The 22,872-nt window shown below is 44.9% G+C and overlaps 1 protein-coding gene across 3 annotated transcripts; it reads right to left on the reverse strand.

Annotated features, from left to right (window-relative positions):
* Window positions 1–926: 926 nt before the first annotated feature.
* Window positions 927–22,504, reverse strand: pogza (pogo transposable element derived with ZNF domain a). Of its 3 annotated transcripts, none has more exons than XM_080296264.1 (25): window positions 22,341–22,504; window positions 21,269–21,376; window positions 20,593–20,699; window positions 20,447–20,507; window positions 16,416–16,589; window positions 16,143–16,343; window positions 13,664–13,749; window positions 13,424–13,582; window positions 13,033–13,295; window positions 12,693–12,838; window positions 12,443–12,543; window positions 12,207–12,353; window positions 9,988–10,122; window positions 9,794–9,868; window positions 8,102–8,199; window positions 7,236–7,376; window positions 7,099–7,158; window positions 6,888–7,003; window positions 6,287–6,365; window positions 3,259–3,415; window positions 2,400–2,801; window positions 2,018–2,308; window positions 1,729–1,929; window positions 1,523–1,653; window positions 927–1,413 (listed from the first exon to the last, which is right to left on the reverse strand). In XM_080296264.1, the coding sequence occupies exons 2-25, from the start codon at window positions 21,366–21,368 to the stop codon at window positions 1,206–1,208; spliced, it is 3,639 nt and encodes a 1,212-aa protein (XP_080152390.1). In that variant the 5' UTR covers window positions 21,369–21,376; window positions 22,341–22,504; the 3' UTR covers window positions 927–1,205. The 3 variants fall into 3 exon arrangements, with proteins under 3 accessions (XP_080152390.1, XP_080152388.1, XP_080152389.1); XM_080296262.1 differs by having other exon boundaries at window positions 13,033–13,319; XM_080296263.1 differs by having other exon boundaries at window positions 13,033–13,319; window positions 21,269–21,379; window positions 22,341–22,490.
* Window positions 22,505–22,872: the final 368 nt, after the last annotated feature.

Here is a 22,872-nt window from a genome sequence, read left to right on the forward strand (position 1 = left end):
TTGTAGGCGACCGAATACTTATTTTCCACCATAATTTGTAAATAAATGGTTTAAAAACAAAACAAAAAAAAAGAGAATGTGATTTTCTGGGTTTGTTTTTCCTCATCGTGTCTCTCATAGTTGAGGTATAGCTATGATGAAAGTTACAGGCCGCTCATCTTTTCACAATTGGTGTCTGACTAAATCCTTCCACTGTACCTGGTTTACAAATGAGCTGTGCTGGAGTCCGTGAGGGACGATTAAACAGCTGTGCATTATTTGTAAGGGTGAAAGTCTGTTCTTGTTTTAGAGTGTTGCTGCTGCGTGGTCGTGGAATAACCAGAAAAATGGTCCCAACTGGGAAAACATGAATGCAGAGTCGATTTGTAAATGCAAACCTATATTTAAACAGGACAGTGGAGGCCAAATAATCCTCAAATCCTTCCTATGATGCAGCTCAAGACTGCCCTTGGGGGGGTGGGGGTCGCTGCCTTGCTCCAGGGCATGCTGGGAAAGTGGTAGTGTTCCCATGGTTTCTATATTTGATTGTGACAACGAGGACATTAATGCAGCTGCTGAGGTCAGCGTGCTGCTTCTTTGTACCGTTTCTACATCAGGACAGATTTTGGTCAGCGTCACATTAAATTGACAAGTATGTGAGTGGAGTTTGGTCTGGATCCTCTCGAGCTGATTTCACATTAAATCAATCAGGATGATGTCATATTAGCAGAGATGTGAACAGACTTCCTGTTCTGTGTCACACGGCGCTGGGTCACGACCTCTGTGTAGACATAGGACTGAAGTTTGTTTTCAAACAGCTGAAGACAAAGGAAAACAACTTCCTGCCAACAATATCCTGAACAATGCAGTCGTGTCTGCTCCAACCAGAGAAGCAGCAACTTCAGTTTTCTCCTTTGTTACTGATCAATAAAAGCATTAAACAGTCCTTCAGCAGCATTTCTTTATTTCAATACAAAAACATCCCAATCATTCTTTTCAATGCAAAAGTAACAGAACAAAAATGTTGTTAGAAAAGTCGTCAGTACTAGATTTTACTCATGACAACCTCTCGTTTACATGATGAGACTGTGAGGTTTTTCCTGCCGTTGTACAGCCAAGGATCAATAATACTGATCAGCTTCTCTCTTATCAAAGTGCGGGCAAAAGGTGTGTTTGTAGTGTTCGTCATGGAAACCACGAAACGTATCCTGGTCAAATGTGACGTACTACAGTCTGACAGAACACTCCACCTCCTCCTCCACCCGTCTGTCCTCCTCCTTTACCTTGGACAGTTCCACTGGCTCTGATCCTGGTCCCGGCTCTGGTCCTCCCGTTTCCGGAGGCTGAATCAGCACCGTGGTTAAAGCTGTGATCATCTTTGCCATCTCCACCTGATTGTCCATCTGCTGAAGGCTACACACTGAGGTGAAAGACCTGCAGAAGAAAAAGCAATACTGCCATCACACAGTCACATGACACAGTCACATGACATACAGCTGATGTCAAATACCCTCCAGCTATACCTCAATCCAGGCATTCCCACCTGTGCATGACGTGCTTCTCCGAGTTGAGCGTGGAAGAAAATTCACTGAGCCAACAGGCCAGAGTCAGAGCCAGCTGATCCAGACCCAGACCATCCAAACCCCCAGTGGACACCAGCTGAATCCACTGGGTCTGTCGAGACCACAAACACGTCAACGACACATCAGAGGGGCGGACACGGGGCCAGAGTCGCACAGGTGAGCTTACCTGCAGGAAGTCCCTAAGCACCCGTGTCACACAGACGTCGAGCGGCTGCAGACGGGAGCTGCATCCTGACGGGATGAAGATGACGTCTGTGCAGACCGATGACAGAGCACGCCTGAACGCATCTGTCTGGTGGCCTCGATGGACATCCGCTATCAAGAGACAACTGCTGTTACGCTGCGAGGCCACACAGGGGTGCCACACCTGCAGGCAGAAAAGCAGGAAATCACATCATCTGCAACAGTTTCTGGTGACCCAATGCTCCTGCTTGCACAACAAACTAGTGTCAGACCTTTTCAATCCAGATGCGCAGGCGGTCCTGATCCGTGAATCCCTCTGCTCGAGCCTCCAGCACCACATTCTCAGGAAACCCTTCAGGAATATCAGGTGCAGCTCCCGTAAAGAACAGCAGGGGGGGGAGGAAGCCGCCATCAGACAGAGCAGAGATGATGACGTCAAACACGGGCCTGTCTTCAGGCAAACCGTACAGCTGGAAGGAAGCTGGGCTCTGGCTGGAGAACTTGTCTAAATCGATGAAGACGGGGAGCTCGTCCATGCAGCCCAGAGAGTGAGGAGACCGACTCTGCACAGTCCGAGAACCAGAACGATAAATGCCAATGACTAATCAAAGTTTGGTTGGTGCATTTCAATCAATAAACTGTCGGGCCTGATACCTGTGAGCGGAGCATGTCGATGAAGCGGCGGCTTTTGTCGTTGAAGCTACTCGACACATTTCTGTTGGTGGTCTGCGGTCCAAGGTCGTGTCTCAGCATGAAGTCCACGGTCCAGCTGTACCAGTCCTCCGGCCGGCCATCCCCTCCCAGAGCTGCCCTCGCTGCCAAGAGCAGCAACTCCTCAGTCACAATCTGCTGCTGCTCCCACCGCTCCAGCACCCACTCCGCCATCTCCTCCGTCTTCCAGCTCCACAGCCGGTGTCTCAGGCTGCGCTGCTGCTGTCGGATCCATGAACGGATCGTGGTGGGAGACGTGCAGTTATGATGAGCTGCCACTGTGACGCCGTGGCACAGAGAAGAGAGCACGATGGAAAGCTGGGAGAGCAACAGAGGGACCGGAGCCTGAGAAGTAAGAACACCACCTTCATCATCATCAGAGTATGGCTCTCTCCCACAGCGAGTCCTTGTCCTGACGTCCTCCGGGTCATATGTCCCACCACCTACATGCTAAGACATCATAACCCCCCCTTTGTGCACATTGGTAAAGTTATACATGTGATCTTCCACAACATCCATAGATAGCACATGCAATGAGAGCTGGCAACCAACCAGTTATGCTGTGAGAACATCAAAATCCCCCAAACATCATAACAAACTGGTGGTCAGAATCTGCACGAAATCCCAGCTGTCCACAATCGATGATGAAGAGCAAGAGAGTGGACGGATCAGTGCATTAATGCAGTGTCGGGGCTTTCTCTTTCAATCTCAAGTGATTTAAGGAGCTTGTTGTGATTTGGTGATAAAATTAAACTGAATATAAAACTGAACTGGATGGATTGAATCACACAGTCGCTCTCACCTGACCAGGGACTGAGCGGGGCCCCAGGAACTTGATGGTCATCGCGGGTTGGGAGGAGAAGGAGGAAAGAAGGGGTCTGACTGACAGCTGGGTAGAGCTGGAGGGGAGGAGGTGGATGGGGATGAAGGCTCCGCCCTCACTGCCAGAACATGTCGTGCTGCAGGGTTAATATTTAAAAAACAAACATGAGGGAAAACAATGAAAACCTTTAAATAACAAAAATAATTGAATATCGTTTTGCAGATATACTTGTCTCATTGCACTCTGAAATCAATAGTGCAAATAAGCAATTTGAGTCAAAACAGAAATCACAGAATCCGTTTATAGACCAAAGACCTAAATAGACCTTTGACTCATCAAAGTGGCCACCTTTGTCAGATCCAGCAAACATCCCCAGACTATCACACTCCCTCCTCCATGTTTGACAGCTGATGCCACACATTGTGGACCCGTCCTTTCACCTACTCCACGGCGTACACAGATCCTGGGTGATGAACCCAAGATTTCACATTTGATTCATTAGTCCATAAAAGCTTCTTCCAGTCTTCAGTAGCCCAACGGTGGTGTTTCATGGCCCAGACAAGCCTCGTCTTATTCTGACGTCTGGCTTTCTTGCTGCAGCTCGTCCTGTCAAACCTGCACCTCGAAGTCTTCACAGTAGAAACTGAGACTTGCTCACTACGGCCACTATTACCCAGTTTGCCCCAGTTTCTGAGCCTTTGATGGTGAAGGAAACTGTGCTCACTGACAATGTGACTTCCTTCGCAGTCTCTCTGTAGCACAGACCTACATTTATAAGTGATGGTCTGTCTCTCTTCCATTGTTTATTGCTTTTGTCTTGCCATTTCTGTAGCATCACACTACTTTCTGCAGTACGGTACAGCTGTAGGAGTCAGTAGCACCTCCATTGCTGCAGAACAGCTTTAAACTGTTAATCTATGTTGATCTTTGACAAAGGCCTTTTTGTATAATTCTGAAATGCACATCATCTTTCAGTTTGGTTTTTTTAACCTCTGGCAGTTCACCACTTATTTTTGTACCATTTCAAACTATTCACTTGACTTGAATTACAATAAATAACAAATCAGGGTGTTCTAAAACTTTTGATCGTGTGTGTGTGTGTGTGTGTGTGTGTGTGTGTGTGTGTGTGAGTGAGAGTGTGAGTGAGAGTGTGTGTGAGAGAGACGATGGAGGGAGATTAGCTGACTATCAGAGGTGCCTAAGAAGTACAGGAAGCTGTCCATACCTGAGGCCTTGGAAACTGCCAAGCAAAGACTCACAGCCTTGGCCAGCTGCTTAAAGGAGGTGCACCAGAGAGATAGAAGGCAGGAGAATAAGCTGTTCTCCACAGAACCAGCAAAGGTGTACTCTCAGTGGCAAGGGAACAATAAGAGAACAGCACCACCAAGGCTGGAGATGGCACAATACTGGAAGAGCATATGGGAGAAGGACGCAACCCATAACGGCAATGCTCAGTGGCTAGAGGATCTGAGGGCAGACCACAGCGACCTCCCTGAACAGGGTCCAGTAACCATCACAGTGGCAGATATCCAAGAAAGGGTCTCCAGTATGAAGAGTTGGACAGCACCAGGGCCCGACATGGTTCACGCCTACTGGCTGAAGAAGCTGACTGCACTCCACGAGCGTCTGGCAGCACAAATGAACCAGCTGCTAGTTAACGAGAGACACCCGGAATGGCTAACCGAAGGCCGGACGGTCCTGATCCCCAAGGACCCCAAGAAGGGACCGGTCCCCTCCAACTACCGACCAATAACCTGCCTCAGTACTACATGGAAGCTCCTGTCAGGCATCATATCGGCTAAGATGAACAGGCACATGGGTCAATACATGAGCGGGACACAGAAAGGAATTGGCAAGAATACCAGAAGCGCAAAACACCAGCTACTGGTAAACAGAACAGTCAGCCGAGACTGCAAGACCAGACTGACCAACCTGTGCACTGCCTGGATTGATTACAAGAAGGCCTATGACTCAATGCCCCACAGCTGGATACTGGAATGCCTAGAATTGTACAAGATCAATGGGACCCTAAGAGCCTTCATCAGGAACTCAATGGGGATGTGGCGTACAACACTAGAGGCCAACTCCAAGCCCATAGCACAAGTCACCATCAAGTGCGGGATCTACCAAGGAGATGCTCTGTCCCCACTGCTGTTCTGCATAGGCCTGAACCCCCTCAGTGAGATCATTAACAAGACTGGCTACGGATACCGACTACGGAACGGAGCAGTTGTCAGCCACCTCCTGTACATGGATGACATCAAGCTGTATGCCAAGAGTGAACGAGACATCGATTCACTGATCCACACTACCAGGCTATACAGCAATGACATTGGAATGTCGTTCGGACTGGAGAAGTGTAGTCGGATGGACATCCAGAAATCCTACCAGTGGCTGCACTGAAAGACTGAAAGCACAGAGGCACTAATACTGGCAGCACAGGAACAAGCTCTGAGCACAACCGAGCTAAGATCCTGTGGGACTTCCAGATACAGACGGACAAAATGGTGGTGGCTAACCAACCGGACATAGTGGTGGTAGACAAACAGAAGAAGACGGCCGTAGTGATCGATGTAGCGGTTCCCAATGACAGCAATATCAGGAAGAAGGAACACGAGAAGCTGGAGAAATACCAAGGGCTCAGAGAAGAGCTCGAGAGGATGTGGAGGGTGAAGGTGACGGTGGTCCCCGTGGTAATCGGAGCACTAGGTGCGGTGACTCCCAAGCTAGGCGAGTGGCTCCAGCAGATCCCGGGAATAACATCGGAGATCTCTGTCCAGAAGAGCACAGTCCTGGGAACAGCTAAGATACTGCGCAGGACCCTCAAGCTCCCAGGCCTCTGGTAGAGGACTCGAGCTTGAAGGATGGACCGCCCACAGGGGCGAGGGGGTAATTTATTCATTTGATAAAGAGTGTGTGTGGTTGGTTTTTCTGATGTTAATTTGCCATATTTTAATGTAAACATCTTTTGTAGCAACATGTTTTCATATATACACACACACGCTACCTGTCAGACTGTGATTGTGTGTCGGCTCCACTCTCTCTCGGCTCTGATACAGTTTCATTCTCATAAGTCATCCCACTCTCTGAAAGAGGAAAAGAGTGTCAAATCTGGAAGATTCCATCTTTATCATCTATCAGGGAAAACTTAAGTTAGCTTCATGAGGTGTGTAACAGACTGGGGAGGTTTCCAGGCATGTGACAGCTGTGATAGGCTCCAGAGACAACCCTGAGTGGAGTAAGTGTAAGAAAGTAAATGGAGTGGATAATCGTGATTAAAACTCCAGGTTCACATTAACGTAGTCCACTGAATTCAAATGGAGTTCTGCCCTTTATTTAGCTCCATCCCTGATAGAGCTGATTCACTCTGACCCTCTCACAATCAGGGTGAGTTATTTTGCTGTGGTGCCCCCTTGTGGTCACATCACGAACAGCTGTGCAGGACATGGAACCAGTTCCTGACAGAATACTTTAAATCATTTCAAAATAATCATCTGAATCAGGCAGCAGTGTTTTTTTGACCCATGCATTTACCTCCCACAACATGAAAACCTTTTCCTTTTCATGCACTATACCTTGAGAGTGTGCGCTTCACCTGTGTACATTACCTGTGTGCGCTAACGTGATGCAGGTGTGCTTTGGCTTCTCTGTCAGATGATTGGCCATCAGGTCTCCTCTGCAGGTTAAGAGTTTGCATGTCACACACATCAACATGTCTGGCAGCCTATAAACACACACGAGAGCAGGTCAGGTATTCAGGTATTCCTGTTCACCTGTAGATAATTGATCACACTGATCTGATTCTGCTGGTCTGGTTACTTGGGGTCAGACTGGAAGATGGTTTGGTACGGCGGCACCTTCTTGCAGGTCGCATGGTTACTAAAAACAAAAACAGTCGCACAGTTCAGGAAAACAAACAAACAATGACCAAACAATGACCAATTAGAGGCGCATACTTGATCATGTGGTTGGCGTAGGAGGTGGAGCAGCAGGTGATGAACCTGCAGAGCGAGCAATGGACCAGAGAAGGGTAGTGCGTCCTGAGGTCAGGAACTGAGTTCAGACACTCGAGGCAGCGCTGAAGCGGCCGAGACAGCCTGAGAGGAAGTGAGGGAGTGAGAGAGAGGCTGAACAACAAAGGTTTTGTGCAGTGGCGCCGCCCTGCTGGGCGAAGCTGTCAGCACAGTCTGAGCCACAGAGATATAACATGTAGAATCTACTCTGCTCGACTGGGTGTTGGTACGTTTTCACTACAGTTGACACCCACATACTGTGCATGGGGGGTTGTTAGAGCACTGCAGCCGGGAGTCCTGTGACGTCATTGGTATGTGACTTTAACGTCACAACAGTGGAGCACTTCCACGTAAATGCGGTGATTCGTGTACGGCTTTCTGTCAGTCTGAGTGGACCACAGTGTTTTTTTTATCCAACCATTTCCTCGACTGCCACGTGAAAGATACGCTCTCGTGACTCAACGAGTGACGCCACTGACCAGCCAATCGGTGGCACACAGTCTCTTGATGTCACATTTTGGCTTGCCTTAGATTGCTTGGACCCTCAGCTGAGCAGTACCTGGTACAAGGTGCGACTCTCTAATGAAAACCCTTAAACAGAGTCAAGCCGACCCGAGCAGGTACTTGTGGCTAATGAAAAAGTTTTCTTCTACAATTCTGTTGGGGTTTCTGCAACATCTTTATCTAAACAAGTGCTTCTTACAACTCATATGCGAGTAGAATATTTTAGGTATTAAACAGCAGAAATGCTTGTTTTTTGAAGTTTCCCCACACATCCCACAGGACCCGGGGAACCCCAGCTCTGATACCTGTCCGGGTTCAGGCTGAGCAGCAGCAATCCCAGCGTTTCCACTGGTTTCCTCTGAGGAACTTCCTGCGAAGACTTAGGAAGAGCAACATCCACCACCTGGAGCAGAAAAAGAAAACGTGAAGAACGTGAGGAGGGAAAAAACTTTATTCACACATACACCCATCTCCATATGCTTCTGCATTTTTGGGTAAAACTACAATCAGTAGAAAGCTAAATGAAGGCAGAGGAGAAAAAGAATCCATTGAAAACATGGAGGATTTCCTTCCTTCCTCTGCAGCAGCCTAAGCACAGACGCTCAGAGAAGCCCAGACCCCCAGCTCGTCCAGGGGAACGCCAAGGCCAGCCGAGAGATTTAATCTCTCCAGGGTGTCCTGGGTCTGCCCCGGGGCCTCCCCCGGTAGGACGTGCAAAACGCCTCAGCCAGGAGGCGCCCAGACTTCGAGGTAGGGCTGGGCGATATGAGGGGATATTTAATATCACAATATTTTTTGGCTACATTACGATATGTTTAAATAACCTCCAAAGACAAATGTTATTTTCAATCATATAGTGTCTAAAATTTCACTGCTTAACTCATTCGAATCGACCATTTAATGTTTTTTTCTGCTTTGAATCTAAAATATCTGATGTGACACATTTTATTTTATTTATTTATTATATTATTTTTATTTTAACTGCTCTTTAACCATCAGGTGCGCACAGAGGATTCTGTCACAGAACGTCTGTGGTCAACACCTTTAACAAAGGATCAAAAAGGACATCCAGCAAGAATTCATGACACAAAATAAAACCACTGAAATTTAAAAGGTGCTCTTTCGTGAACATATAAAAATTAGTGCTGTCAGCGCTGATCTCGTTAAAATGACGTTAGCGCCGTAACTGCATTAATGCGGCAAATCTCCATTAGCGAGTTATCGCAGATCGTCCCGTGCGTGGGGCTGGCCGGCATCCATGCCTTAGCTCGTTAACGCGGTTAGCTCGTTAACGCGGTTAGCTCGTTAACGCGGTTAGCTCGTTAACGCGGTTAGCTCGTTAACGCGGTAGCGCCGTCCAGCCCCACGCACGGGACGATCTGCGATAACTCGCACAGACACATAATAGTCACAGCTGGTTCATGTAACGTGCTCTTTGGTGTGCACACAGACATTTAAAAGACTTTGCAGTGGATGACTTCAGCTGGTTGGGAGGGGGGAATTAATGATGCAGTCACAGCGTGTGGGGAGCAAACAAACATGCAGACATCCAAATGTTACCATGGCAATTTATACTCTATTGTTACCATGAAGCCATTTCAACCATTGTACATGGAAAAACTCCTGATACATCGAGTATATTCAATATATCGCTCAGCCCTAATTGGAGGCGCTGAATCTCTTTCCTGCCGCAGTGCGAGCTGGAGGCCGTCACTCGAAGCGAATAGAACCACGAAGAGCAGAGATGAGGTTCTGGGGCTAACAAGTGGCTAATTTCCAGCTTTCTCCACTTTCTGCAACAAATGATTTATTCTAACATCTTTGCACTTACCATACAGTGCGTCTGTGTTAACGTGTCAGCTGTTTCTAAACAAACCAACCACCTTTTGGTTGATTTTCTGTCTCTAAACAAGAACGAACTAAAAAATGGTCTTGGATGGGAGAGCAGATGATCTGGATCTGAAAGCTCAGGCAATGAGCGTTTCCATGCTGCTCACCTTGCATGAAGCAACAGTTGTCTTAGGTCCTTCACCTTCAGATTCCCCAACTACAGAATACGCCCTGACCGTCACCTGCAGACAGAGAGATACTCAGTAAAGGTGAGGCTTCTCCAGCAGGAGTTTAATTATCTTTAAGGGGTTTAATTGTGTTTATTAATTATCTGTAATTATCTAAGGATATTGGTTCCTACCTTGGTTCCAGGTTTGAGTCCGCTGAGCTGAGGTGGTCTGATGTGCGTCCTGTGATACAGAACTCTGTGCTCAACCAGCTCTTTTATGTACAGGAAGTGGAGACGACATTTATCGCAGCCAAACTCGCGCTTCTTCTGCAAACATGCACCAACACACAGAATTAAACTCCACCTCAGCGCAGATGATACATTGCTTTACAACAAGCCCGTTCCTCTTCGGTCCTCTCCAAATCCTCAGTACCTCAGACTTTAGCTCCAAAAACAAAAGCTGGTATCTGTCCAGTTCAACAAAGCCAGGCTTTCTTTGCATTAACCTAAAACCCCAGTCAGGGATAACGGGCATCGCACCAGTGGATGTCAGCTTTCTCTGTTAAGCCGGGCTTCCTGTTTCAGGCTCTGTGTGTGCTCACATAAGAGGGACGTTACATTGAGGGAATTGGACTCCTGGCTCCCTGCTCGCATATCTGTGAAGCCAGACAAGGTTACAGAGGTTTATCTGCAGGACGAGATCCTAGAACCTACTGGAGGGATTATATCCTATGTGGTCTTATGTGGTCTGGAAGAACATTTGGATATTCCAGGAGAAACGGGGATATATCAACTACAAGGACAGCGATGGTGTTCCTCCTAACTCACTCACTGGTCTCCTTCCTCTCTACATCTCCAGGCTAAAAACCCTGGAACGTGGAGTTTCAGAGTCTAGACCAACCCTTTGGAAATCTCTCTACCCAAGGACCCACGTTATCATGGTGTTAGTCCCATAATCACACAACTGGCATAGTAACTCCAACTTTAATGTAGGGCTGGGCGATATGGCCTAAAATCCATATCACGGTATAATTTGAAGCATGTGCGGTAACGATATATTCTTTTCTTCTGTATATTGTATTTTCCACACTATAAGGACTTGAAATCCTTTAATTTTCTCAAAAATCGACAGTGTGCCTTATGTATGAATTCTGGTTGTGCTTACTGACCTCGAACTGATTTTATGTACACGGCGCACAGAAATACGAAGCTACGAAGCCGCACCGCTTGATGGATTGTTGGAGCATTATGGCTGCCGTAGTCAGGAGCCTCACGGAGTAATCTGGGTCCTAAACTCCGTCCATTTCAGGTCCCAAAGTCAAACGAACACTGCAGCATCACTGAGAGTTAAAAACTGTCTAAATTCTTTCATCTTTAATAAAATGATGAGTGTTGCTGCTTTACCAGGTGTAACAATTAAGTTTAACATTCAGGCATCCATTATTAAATGTAATGGAGTTAGAAGTTAACAGGAAGTTAGCTCGCTAGCTTCCACCTAAACATGTTAAAGCATGTTCTGACTGAGAGATTTCTGAAACATTCAAACGTACAGCTCTGCTATCACTTCCAACATAAATGAAGACAGGAAACTAAACAGCAGTGACGTTTGTAGGGTTACTGAAGTTGGGCTAGCTGGTATATAATGATGTGCTACGTGATTGCTAGCTACACAGCTATGTTAGCATAATATAAACACAGTGAAGCTGGAGGATGAACGCTAACACTTTTCCACTCAATAAAAGTTAATGTGAGGGTTCCTGATGGTCAGGGACAAATGCAATCGCATAGCAGGATGCTATACACGGACCAAACTTCAACTGAGATAATCCATCCACAATACGAGGTTAGTCATTAATATACTGCAACAACATGGGAACAGAGCAGCTGTGAGAGAATTCAACTTTACTGAATCAATGGTACAGAAGTGGAGGAAGCGCAGTTTTTGGCTTTCCTCATATTCCAAAAGTGCTTCATCTCTTTGCTGTGACTGTCGCCTGGAATATTTTGCAGATGATGTTTTTAGCTGCTGCAATGCTTTTGACCAAAACGGGCGCAGCTTAGAGCGGTATAGTCAAAATCTCGACCGCTGGCCAAATTTATACCGTTTCTACCGTATAGCGTTTATACCGCCCACCCCTACTTTAATGGTCGCCTGCTTTCGTACAACCACAGAAAACCTGACATTCCAAACTTCTACTGCCCCTTTCCCGCCTCTGCGTAGCCATGCCCCACCCCCACTGGACACTAGTGCAGTAGGACACACACATCTTAACAATGGTAGTTCCAGAAAACCTCTCTGTGCTTTAGATTTCCTTTGATTTAACTGCGTAACACATTTTAACCTTCACTTCAACTCTCGCGGTTCTTCTAAGTTAAACCCTTTAGCTGTATTACCTGCAGCAGTTACCTACCTGGTGGCGGATAAAGTGCTGCTGGTAGCAGGTGTTGCGGCGCAACACTCTGAGGCAGTATTGACACATAAAGTTTCTGGTGCTGGTGTGACACTCCTCAAAGTGGAACCACACATCTGAGTAGAAGGACGACCTGAAGCCACACTCCTGCAGACAGAAAGCGGGGCACGTAAACTCTCGGGCCACAACGAGCACTGACGAAGGTGAGGGCAGCTTTCTGGTGCTCGGAGTCGAACCTGGCAGATGTAGGGCATCTCTCCCGGTTTGTGGGTGGTCTTCATGTGCCACAGGAAAGCAGGTTCACTTTCAAATGCCAGCTCGCAGATCCTACACGTGGCTGCCAAGGCAAACGAGAAACAAATCCATCACTGCATGACAGACACACAAACCTGAAGCATCCTTTTTACAGTGGGAAGCACTCGGGATCAGCAGGCCATCCTGTAACCGCTAACCAACCAAAGGGTAACCGGTTATGCTGTCACAGACCTTTGGACTCGCACTGATTGTGGACGGCCTCCACGTGACTCTGCAGCTTCCCAGCAGACAGGAAGTGACGGGAACAGTGTGGACACGAGAACGCAGAGTCCCACTGAAATATCATGGACACATGCTGCTGCATGTGACTCATCAACCTGCAACATATACAAAGAGTCACAACTGAAGACACAAACCAAACATCTAATGACTTGAGATCATGTCAGGCTATATTCAATAGGAGAGCATGAATTCATGAGAATGGCCCATTCTCTTTTTGTATAAGCACAGGAGGCACATCCTGCTGCTCATTTAATAGAAGGCAGGTTTAAGACAATCTCCAGAGGCTCACTCGATGTTGTTGCCGAGCGTCTTGGGGCAGTGGATGCAGCGGTATGGCTCGCTGTACTTTGCGCCCATCAGGTTGCATTTCTTAGGGTGTTGTCCGGGGGCGGAGCCATAATAAAAATCCTCCACAAGGATCACGAGTTTGCCGTGAGGCGAGCTGGGCAGGGATCCAAACAGATCTGGCTCAGAAGGGTCGCAGAGGGACGGAAGGGAGGCGGAGGCGCTAACCTGGCTGGTCAGGAGATCACCAGATGACCAGTGAGCCCTCTGAGAAGGAGAAACACCTTTAGACTAAGGAGACACACAGGAAGGAGAATGACGTCACATCACATGACAAAGGTTCATCGGGTGACTCTCTTGGAGTAGATCCTCATTGATCAGCAGTGTGAACTCACAGCAGAGGGTCCTGGTCTGGTTTTGGACACCCTACTGTTGGTTTGAGAGTCTCTGCTGGGTTTCAGGGTTCTGATTTTGTCCCTGCTCCCCCTGTGGTGTTTGCTTTTCTTCTTCCTCTTCAGGTTCCTCAAACTCTGCATGATGGCTGGGCTGCACATCTGAAGATGGGGAAGAGGGTTTTAATCAGGCTGTGTGATGACACAGGTAGAGGTGTAAAGAGGTGGCTGTGCAGGACTTACACACATGAATCCTCGCAGCTCTGTGATCAATTTGTACTGCGATGTGCAGACGAGGCAGTCGGGGGGGCGCACGGGACCCAACTCACCTGAGGGGGGGACACGACAGCTGAGTACATATCCAAGTCTACACCTTAGCAGAATTCCAACCTAGCAGACCTGCACCTGAATCCTTTACAACACAGTCCACCTCACCTGAACCCTAACCACAGCCCTGAGTCCACGATAACAGCACTCAGAGCTGAAGCCCCCACCTCACCTGAGTCCTAACCTCATTCCTCAGCATCCGTGTTCCCTCACACCTGTGTCTTCACCTACGTCCACATCTTCATCCGAGTCTGAATCACGAAGTCTTATCACAGGGTTAGGGGTCATCTTTGGGTTTGTGTCAGCTTTTTATCAATAATGAAGCTGACTAAATCACCATGGTAACCTAACGGTGCAGGTAAAGGTCTACTGACAGCCTGACAACTGACCAATCAGATCACAGGACTGAGAGACGCAGGTACCGTAATCTTCAGAGGTATGTGATCAGGACCTAACTTTAAAGTTAAGAACTTTCTTTTACTATGTTAGGGAGTTTTTATTGTTTTATTCGATTATGCTTCAAATGTTATGTTACACATATTTCACCAGACACAGTTTTCTGTAGAAACAGGAAGCTGACCCTGTGACACTGACATTTACCGCAAGAGACTAGTACAGAAATACATATCCGCAGAAGTTGACTTGCATTATATTATTCTTAGAAATTGACTTGCAACACACATACTTTGTGACACACACACACACACACAGACAGCATCAGGACCTGCGTAACAGGAAATGTGATTATATTTGCTTATTGACGATGTAACCTATAAAAATAAACGAATGCTGCAGTACGTTGTGTCTCTCTGTCTGAGATTCACCCGTGCCGCACGTTATCAGTATCAAGTGTCTCAGTGTTGTTTATTCACCTGACCGTTTGTTAACTGTAAATCTCTGACATACTATAATGTGAAAAACATGGATGCTTGATAAACAGCAATTTGTTATTTTCAAGGTTTAGACGACACACAGTTTTGGGGCCAGAGAACATCTGCAGGAGAAATCCGTCCAGCCTGACACTGTAATCACGCGCGCTGCATCAGAGCTTTGAAAACATTCATCCAGTTCCATAACAGGAAAAAACTACCATTCACTGATTTTAATTCTACTTCTAATATGATTGATCAACGTTTTGTTTGTTTTGTGTAGGAAACTGGACCAGCTGAAGGTACATTTCTTAATCAAGCATCAGTCTTTCAATACATTTAAATGAGCTCTTTCTGAAATACAGGCCAGCAGTAGAAGGAAGCACTGGCTCAGCCTTTCTGTGTACAGATGACTGTGTGAGCTCAAGCAGTCTTCATTCACAGGTAACTCTGGTAAACGGGTGTAATGACTGCAGACCCAAAGAAAAGCTCTATCAGCAACTGTAGCCATGACAACCGCCTGGTTACTTCGTACCTAGCAGCTGTGAGAGAATCCATCAACATCTCTAGAAACACGTTTTCTCCATCTGTCCATCTGATCTCCTCGAGGACTGACAGTCAAGTGTAAACCTCAAATGTATTAATATGGTTCAAACAGGAAGGATAACTGGAACAACAGCGCTCCTTACGTCCAGAGACAGTCCTGTTCACAGTTTTTGTTCTGATCCTTTACATGGGGCGACCGTGGCTCAGGGGGTTGGGAAGCGTATCTGTAACCGGAAGGTCGCCGTTTCGATCCCCGGGCTTTCTGCCCTGGTCGTTGTGTCCTTGGGCAAGACACTTTACCCTACCGCCTACTGGTGTTGGCCAGAGGGGCCGATGGCGCGATATGGCAGCCTCGCTTCTGTCAGTCTGCCCCAGGGCAGCTGTGGCTACAACCGTAGCTGCCTCCACCAGTGTGTGAATGTGAGAGTGACTGAATAGTGGCATTGTAAAGCGCTTTGGGTGCCTTGAAAAGCGCTATATAAATCCACTCCATTATTATTATTATTATTATTATTATTATGAGTTAAACTCTTACGGGCTTCCTTTCTGTAAGAACAACCGCTAACAACATAAAAACCAAACCAAAGAAGATCAAAAACAAGGACAAACTAGGAACACTGTATGATGAATAAAGGAAGTGAACCCTGACAACTAGTACTAGTTAACTCTTTGGTCGTGTTGGATTAAGCTGAACACTGAGATTTTACTTACTGTACGTACACAGAATGACTTCACTTGATTTACAAGCATCTGTAGTAAAAATAGGGGTAAACGAGCAGTTTTACCCAGATGATACAGCTTTTATCATCACTGAATTCAAACTGGGGCTGAAATTTAAATGTTCTAACTCTGTATGGTCTCGTCTCGCTTAGAGTCATGGCGATGAGTTCAAACCGCCTACATACTGAAGTACGACGGGATGTATTTGGCTTGCTCTCTATCATCTCTGCAGACTTGAGCACACAGACGAGTTGTCAAACCTTTGTGCAGCAGTGTGTGCGGTGCTGCAGATCTGCTGCTCGGACGCTTTTTGGTCCTGCCAGGTGCTGGGGGGGGCGTGGCCTGCGATGAGGTGAATGGTGATGCCGCAGCAGAATGTTGATTCTTTAACCCGGTCGGAGGGTTGAAGTTCACGTTGTGGTCGATCAGAACCTTCTGAGCTGCTTCACCACAGATCACGCCTGGAGCACAGAGAGTCTGCGTTAGCCTGAGGAACACCTGAACTGCTCCACATCTGCTGGCGGAGGGATTACCTGTGATGATGGGTGTGGGGGCAGGAGCAGGGGAGGCACTCAGAGAGGCAGTGGTGCTGATGTACTGGATCCCTGCAGGACTGTGAAGGGTCAGCGTGACAGGGATCTGGACCGTGGTGAAACCACTGGCTGAACCTTCAGGATGAGCGCGCAACTTCAGCTTTGCAGTGCCCCCTGCAGGATAGACGCAGAAACACATGACACACACAACATGAGCCGTTTGATCAAAACAATCAAACCATTTTTAGGATTTCAACCCTTGAAATGCCAGTTTAGACCTTTTAATTATTCATTATTTATGGCAACCACTCACAGAAAAACAGTCATTTTCCATATAATAAATAGTATGGGGGACATCGGTGGTGATTAGTGGGGGTGGGTTTCAATAATTGATTTATCAATTCACATCGATTTTATCTTTAAAGTGATATCGATTCATTAAATCCTGAATCGATTTTTAAATATAAATGTATTTTGCCAGAACCTCAGGTTAAAGTTCACAAAACTGTTTCAACAACCACCAAACAGCTAAAACAGCAAATGAGAGCACAAAGATATAAACACAAAGCGCAGACCTGACGAATTAGTACTGAATGATCACAATTAAAACATTTCTGACTGTTTCAGTCAAAACTTCCCAGATTCAAATCGAATCGGTTCTAGAAATCAGTGACGATACCCAGCCCTAGTGATTAGAGCAGGGCTGGGCAATCTCAGGCCTTGAGGGCCGGTGTCCCTGCAGGCTTTAGATCTCACCCTGGGTCAACACACCTGAATCACACGATTAGTTCATTACAGGCCTCTGGAGAACTTCAGGACATGTTGAGGAGCTAATTTAGCCATTTAAATCAGCTGTGTTGGTTCGAGGACACATCTAAAACCTGCAGGGACACCGGCCCCCGAGTTCTGAGATTGCCCAGCCCTGCTGATTAGAGTCTTGGAGAAAATCTTTTGCCTCTCGACACCTTTTGGACAAAAACGCCACATTTATTTCCATTGAAACCACATGTTTAATCTCTCTGCCACTACAGTATAAAACCATTTGAAGAATAGTCGTGATATTTGACATTTTTACTCTATTTGCCCGGATTCAACCTTTTTCCTGTTGTAGGCCAATGCATGACACTTGTATTACTGCAAGTTATACGATGGAGCCGTGAGACCACCATGGAGGCCCCAGAGTGATTTGTGTGTCTGAAACCATTTTCTAATCAAGATCTGAGTCATCAGTGGAAACAGTTATTATGCAAACTTCAACAACAAAAGATAAATATAACAGAACATATGAACTATGAAGTAATATTCAGGCTATCCAGGAAAAGAATTGTTTTTGTGAATTATTGTAATAAATACTTAATTCAAATGTTTAAATTGGCATTTAAATGATTAAGATAGTGAAAATAATTTAATGTTTTATCATTTTGAAAAGGTCTCCAAGTCATTAAGTGATTTATGAAAAAAAAGAAAATAGTCGTATGAGGAAAAAAAGAAAAAAAATTTCCCCCAGGGATCAATAAAGTATTCTGATTCTGATTTTATGGCAATTTTGTGTGTGCACATTTTTTTTGTGGAGGGCACAAAAGGGTCAAACATGAACACAGAGCTCCAGGGTCAATGTTTAGCGGCGACTGACTCACAAGGGCAGATTGTATGAACTACAGATGGCACGATACCAGTTTTTTTTTATGTCCGATACCGATATCATAAATTTGGATATCTGCCGATACCGATATGAATCCAATATAGTGTTTTTTAATCAATAAAACTGTTTTTTAATATCTTGCTGCATTTTGTAGAAGTTCATACTCCGGTTTAACTAAACAACAACACTAAAGCTATTCTGTTATACCTGTATGTAAAAAACACACTGCACCCAAAATAATTCATAGTTCAGCAAAACTGATCAATCTAATAAACTTAAACCTGCAACATCCTCCCTACTCTGGTATTTTAAAGAGTACTTACCAGAAATATTAAACAACCTAACTAATAGGGCTGCAAACTCCCAGCAAATAAAAAAAAAATAAAAAATAGCGAACCACCCCCCGCCCTCCACCTCATGATGCTTAATCAACGTAATCAACTTTAATTTAATGCACATGTAAAAAAAAAAAATGCACAGAAATCAATTATTTTTCAAGAATAATTAAACAGATTCAACATCTTTCTTCAACAGAACTGCAGACTGCACAGATGGTTCCCAAAGGAAAAAGTACTATAGCTTACTAGGGTATATTAGACTTAACAGTTACTATATACAGTAATGGACTTCTATACATTTTACCAGAGGTGGGACCAAGTCATTGTTTTGCAAGTCTCAAGTAATGTCAGGCAAGTCAGAGTCGAGTCTCAAGTCACTGGTGTAAAAGTCCGAGTAAAGTCACAAGTCTGAAATTTTGAATTTCAAGTCCTTTCGAGTCTTTAAAAAAGAAAAGAAAAAAAAAAAGAAAGAAAAATGTTGCAGTTATGCTAAATGTAAATATTAGACCATGTAATTTTTAAATCTGTGTTTTTCTCAACACATGACAAAATAGTGAACTTAGAAAATATACACAAATTGTGAAATTGCACCTCTTTAAAATGCAGCTCAATTAAACCTAGCTCCAAGAATAATTTTCACCGACAGTTCTGAGATAAGCTGCATGTTATTCTTGGATGCGGTTGTAGGACCAGCTTTAAAATCGCATGACAAAAATATCATACATATTAAAAAAAACTGCATCACCAACGTAGCCTGGACAACATTTGCTAGTTAGATGAAGTCAGCTATCTCATCGTAGCAAGAGAGAAGCACCACCTCCTGTTCTTTACAGAACTTCAACTGTCGGACAAAGTTGAAGTTGTTCCATCTCTGTCTGTGATTCTCTTCTTGCATGTTTTGCATATTGCGTTTCGGTTTTTTGTTGACTACTTCATAGTTTATGTACCTGAAAAAAATAACTCCTTGCAGCATTTTTGAGGGTTTTTTTCTTTTCTTTTTAAAAAAAAATCTGGTTAATTTGATTGGCTGTGCTACAGCTCACGCAGACATACGTATGGAGTTTAGTTTGAATAAATGAATTTAATTAATGGTGCACACTTTCTATATGAGTGTTAAATTTTATATTTGGGGTGAAATATCAAGTCTCTTCAAGTAAACCGGTTCAAGTCCAATTCAAGTCCCAGGTCATTGGTGTAAAAGTCCAAGTCAAGTCAAGTCTTAGAACATTTTTTCAAGTCAAGTCTAAAGTCATAAAATTAATGACTCGAGTCCAAGTCACGTGACTCGAGTCCACACCTCTGCATTTTACATCAGATTAAAACTTTGGGTGTAAGATTCAGATAATTATTTATTAAAAGCTCGACATTTTAAATGAGAATAAGAAAGAAAAGTATGTCTTTGTGCCCCTTTTCCCTGTTAATGCCCTATCAGCCCCCTGGCTAAACTTTGCTAGATCCGCCCCTGCACAGTTACGTCAGCTGTAGAAAAAGATCCTGGTGTAGAAAGTAATATTAAATACATTCTAACAACAGTCAAGCTTAAACGTGCTGCTGTTGTTCAGCCGCTGGTTTCCTCTTTCTGGCGCAAAGTGGGCCAAAAACGAACAAGAGAGACGATCAGCTGATCATTGATCAGTTTCATGACTGAAGTAGCATGCTGTATGTTTGCTTTACAAACATTCAGAGATGAACTTACACGCTTGCTTTCTTCTCTCTGGGATCACTTCCTCAGAGATGAAATGCCGGTTTGGTAATGAGGCTACCAATGGTCAACCAGAGCGCCGAGAGGTCCCGCATGCCACAGCCGCTCTATCACGTGAGCATACCGCTCCGACGTGCTGCGGTTATGAGCAGAGTTACGCCGTGTCGCAGGTCTTGTGAGGTGCTTGTGTGATATTTAATGGATCGGATTACATCTTTTATTTCTCTCTGATATCCGATCCAGTAATTTAGGTCAGTATCGGACCGATACGTAATATCGGATCGGTCCATCCCTAGTATGAACAAAGATATTAATGAAGTACTTCTACTTGAAAGTGTTTGGGACTGACCTCCAGGCAGCAGGGGGACCAGCTGACCGTTGACCCTGAAGCTTAGAGAAGCACCTGCAGACTGAACACATCACATGTTTGAAATGTTGCAGATGATCTATAATCAACAACCAGCAGTCGATCTATAATCAAAAATCAACCAGTACCTCCATTGCGCTGCTGTCTGTGAGGGGCCCGCAGCTGTTCTCTGCATTAGGCTGGACTGGGAGAGGGATGATATGGACTGGTGGGGGGTCAGCGTCCTCCTGCAGACCTGAACACGACACACACACTTAATCAGCTGACTGTCTGATCACAACAATCAGCCAATTTGAATTTAAGAGGAAACTCTACGGTCACTTTGCTTTTATCAGGTGCTGAACTTTATCCAAATGCTAACAGCTTCCTACTGAAATCCTATAGACTCAATCGTATTTGGTCTATTTGATCTGAAGGCCTTACTGATGTTAAATTCCAAAGCTTTTGGCTTTTGGGTGAAGGCCGCGTCCGTGGTGCCACGTTAGTGGACTAATCATCACAATTGGTGCGAGACTTACTCGTCATTTAAAGGGGACATGAGACGCTACATATATAAAGACTAATTTACGTCATGGAATAAAATGTCATCATTGCTGGTCCTTCGGACCTCTGCAGAAAGAGTAGGAGGGTGTAAAGTTTTTCAGCAGCCTCTACAATCTTTGCGCTTCCCTGATGAGCATCATTAATAAATACAGATTCTTAGACACGGCCGTTAGTTAAGTGAATCGAGATAATGGAAGGATAACCTGCATATGCTGAATTCATTTCATTGTAAAGAATTGTTTGTTTGGGGTTTTTTTTAACCTTCATCATCCTTTTCTTGCAGGACCTCTTCCTCCTCTTCATTACATTTCATCTCCTGGTCAGCTGTGCCTCCTGCTGGCCTCTCCACCTCTGTCGTCATCTCCTTGCCTGCTGGAAGGACACACCTGTGAGACAAACCTGCACAAAAACTAGAGGCTCCAGCTAGCAGCTAGAACCACCTCCGTCAGTGTGCACCCATCGGCCAAACATGCCTCTAAAAAATGCAAATATTAAGCATTAATCCAATTTGAACAGGTGAGTTATAAAAACATTCACCAGGTACAGTTGTTCTGAACAGGGAAATTATCTATAGAGACCTCCTTTTTAATACAGTCTAATAAATCAACTCTGCAATTCAAACAGGACATCAGTCAAAATAAGCTTTATAAAAGCATTTCACAGGGGTTCCTAACAAAGAGCATGTGGCTAATTATACCAATGTTATTTTTGAACGCAAAAGGAAATCTCAAACTAAAATTATTTCCTTCTGGCTTAAATCTTCGAAAACAAATTTTAAAAACCTAATTCAAAGCTCAACGAGTTTAGTGTTGCAGCTCTACACAGATCTGAACCTTTTTCATTCATAAATATGTCAGCTGCTCTGTATGAGCATTCTGCTAGTGGCCATCTCAAAGTTAGCAGTGCCAACTTCATCAATAAGGAGCTCGTATTAATATTTTATTTTCAACAACAAAGAGATTTCATTAGTAGCTGATAAAGGGAGTAGCTCAAAGTTGTTATAGGTGACCTTAAACTCTATTAGAAGTAACAGAGCTTAAAAAACATTAATACATTTAGTTCATGAGCAAGTTTCAAAACTCAATTAAAACACATTCAGTAACCACAGCTGCAGCTTAGCATGCTAAAGATCAACGACGTGTCACTTACTGATTTCTAACTACTAAAAGTTGAGTGATAAAAACAAATCTATACACCATTACCTTTCCCTACAGTCTCTCCACACTGTAGCTTAGCATTGAGCTAACTATGCTAACTAGCCGAGCTGCTAACTCAGAGACTTCAATAACTCTGGATGACATCCATTGAAAAAGTATACCAACCAGACGCTTACCTTATCCGGACATTTAATGTGCAAAACAATTATATATTCCGTTAAAATTCCGCCTGTGAACAGTGTGCTTTTCCTTTAGGAATAAAATGAATAATGTGTGGTCTTCACACACACGTTGGAGATGTCGTTTGCTCCTGCTAGCACAACCGTATCCCTCCGCCAACAACCTCCCGTTTGCGCTGCTGTTACGGGACTACATTCAGACGGAGCGGAGTGATACCTCTCCGTGGGGCTCACAGCAACTGTTTTGATATGTGACTTATTAAATGTTTTCTTCCTCGTAACCGGATGTTTTTGCTTATCGACGATAAATACGCTCAGTTTAAGCACCACACTCTGCCAGTTTAAGTAGAGTTCAGCGCTATGTCGGCACGCTAACAGTTGTGGCATGCTTCTTATCTTTGGCATGCTAATGCTAAGCTAATTATTAGCAACACAGAATTAATCAGTTTGGGACTGTTTTTATTTACAGAGTCTATAAACTCTGATTAAAGACATGAACGGCGACCATCAAAGGCTCTAATGTAACAGC

Source organism: Astatotilapia calliptera, chromosome 22, assembly GCF_964374335.1.
Source record: "Astatotilapia calliptera chromosome 22, fAstCal68.1, whole genome shotgun sequence".
In the NCBI taxonomy this organism is placed as follows: Eukaryota; Metazoa; Chordata; class Actinopteri; order Cichliformes; family Cichlidae; genus Astatotilapia; species Astatotilapia calliptera.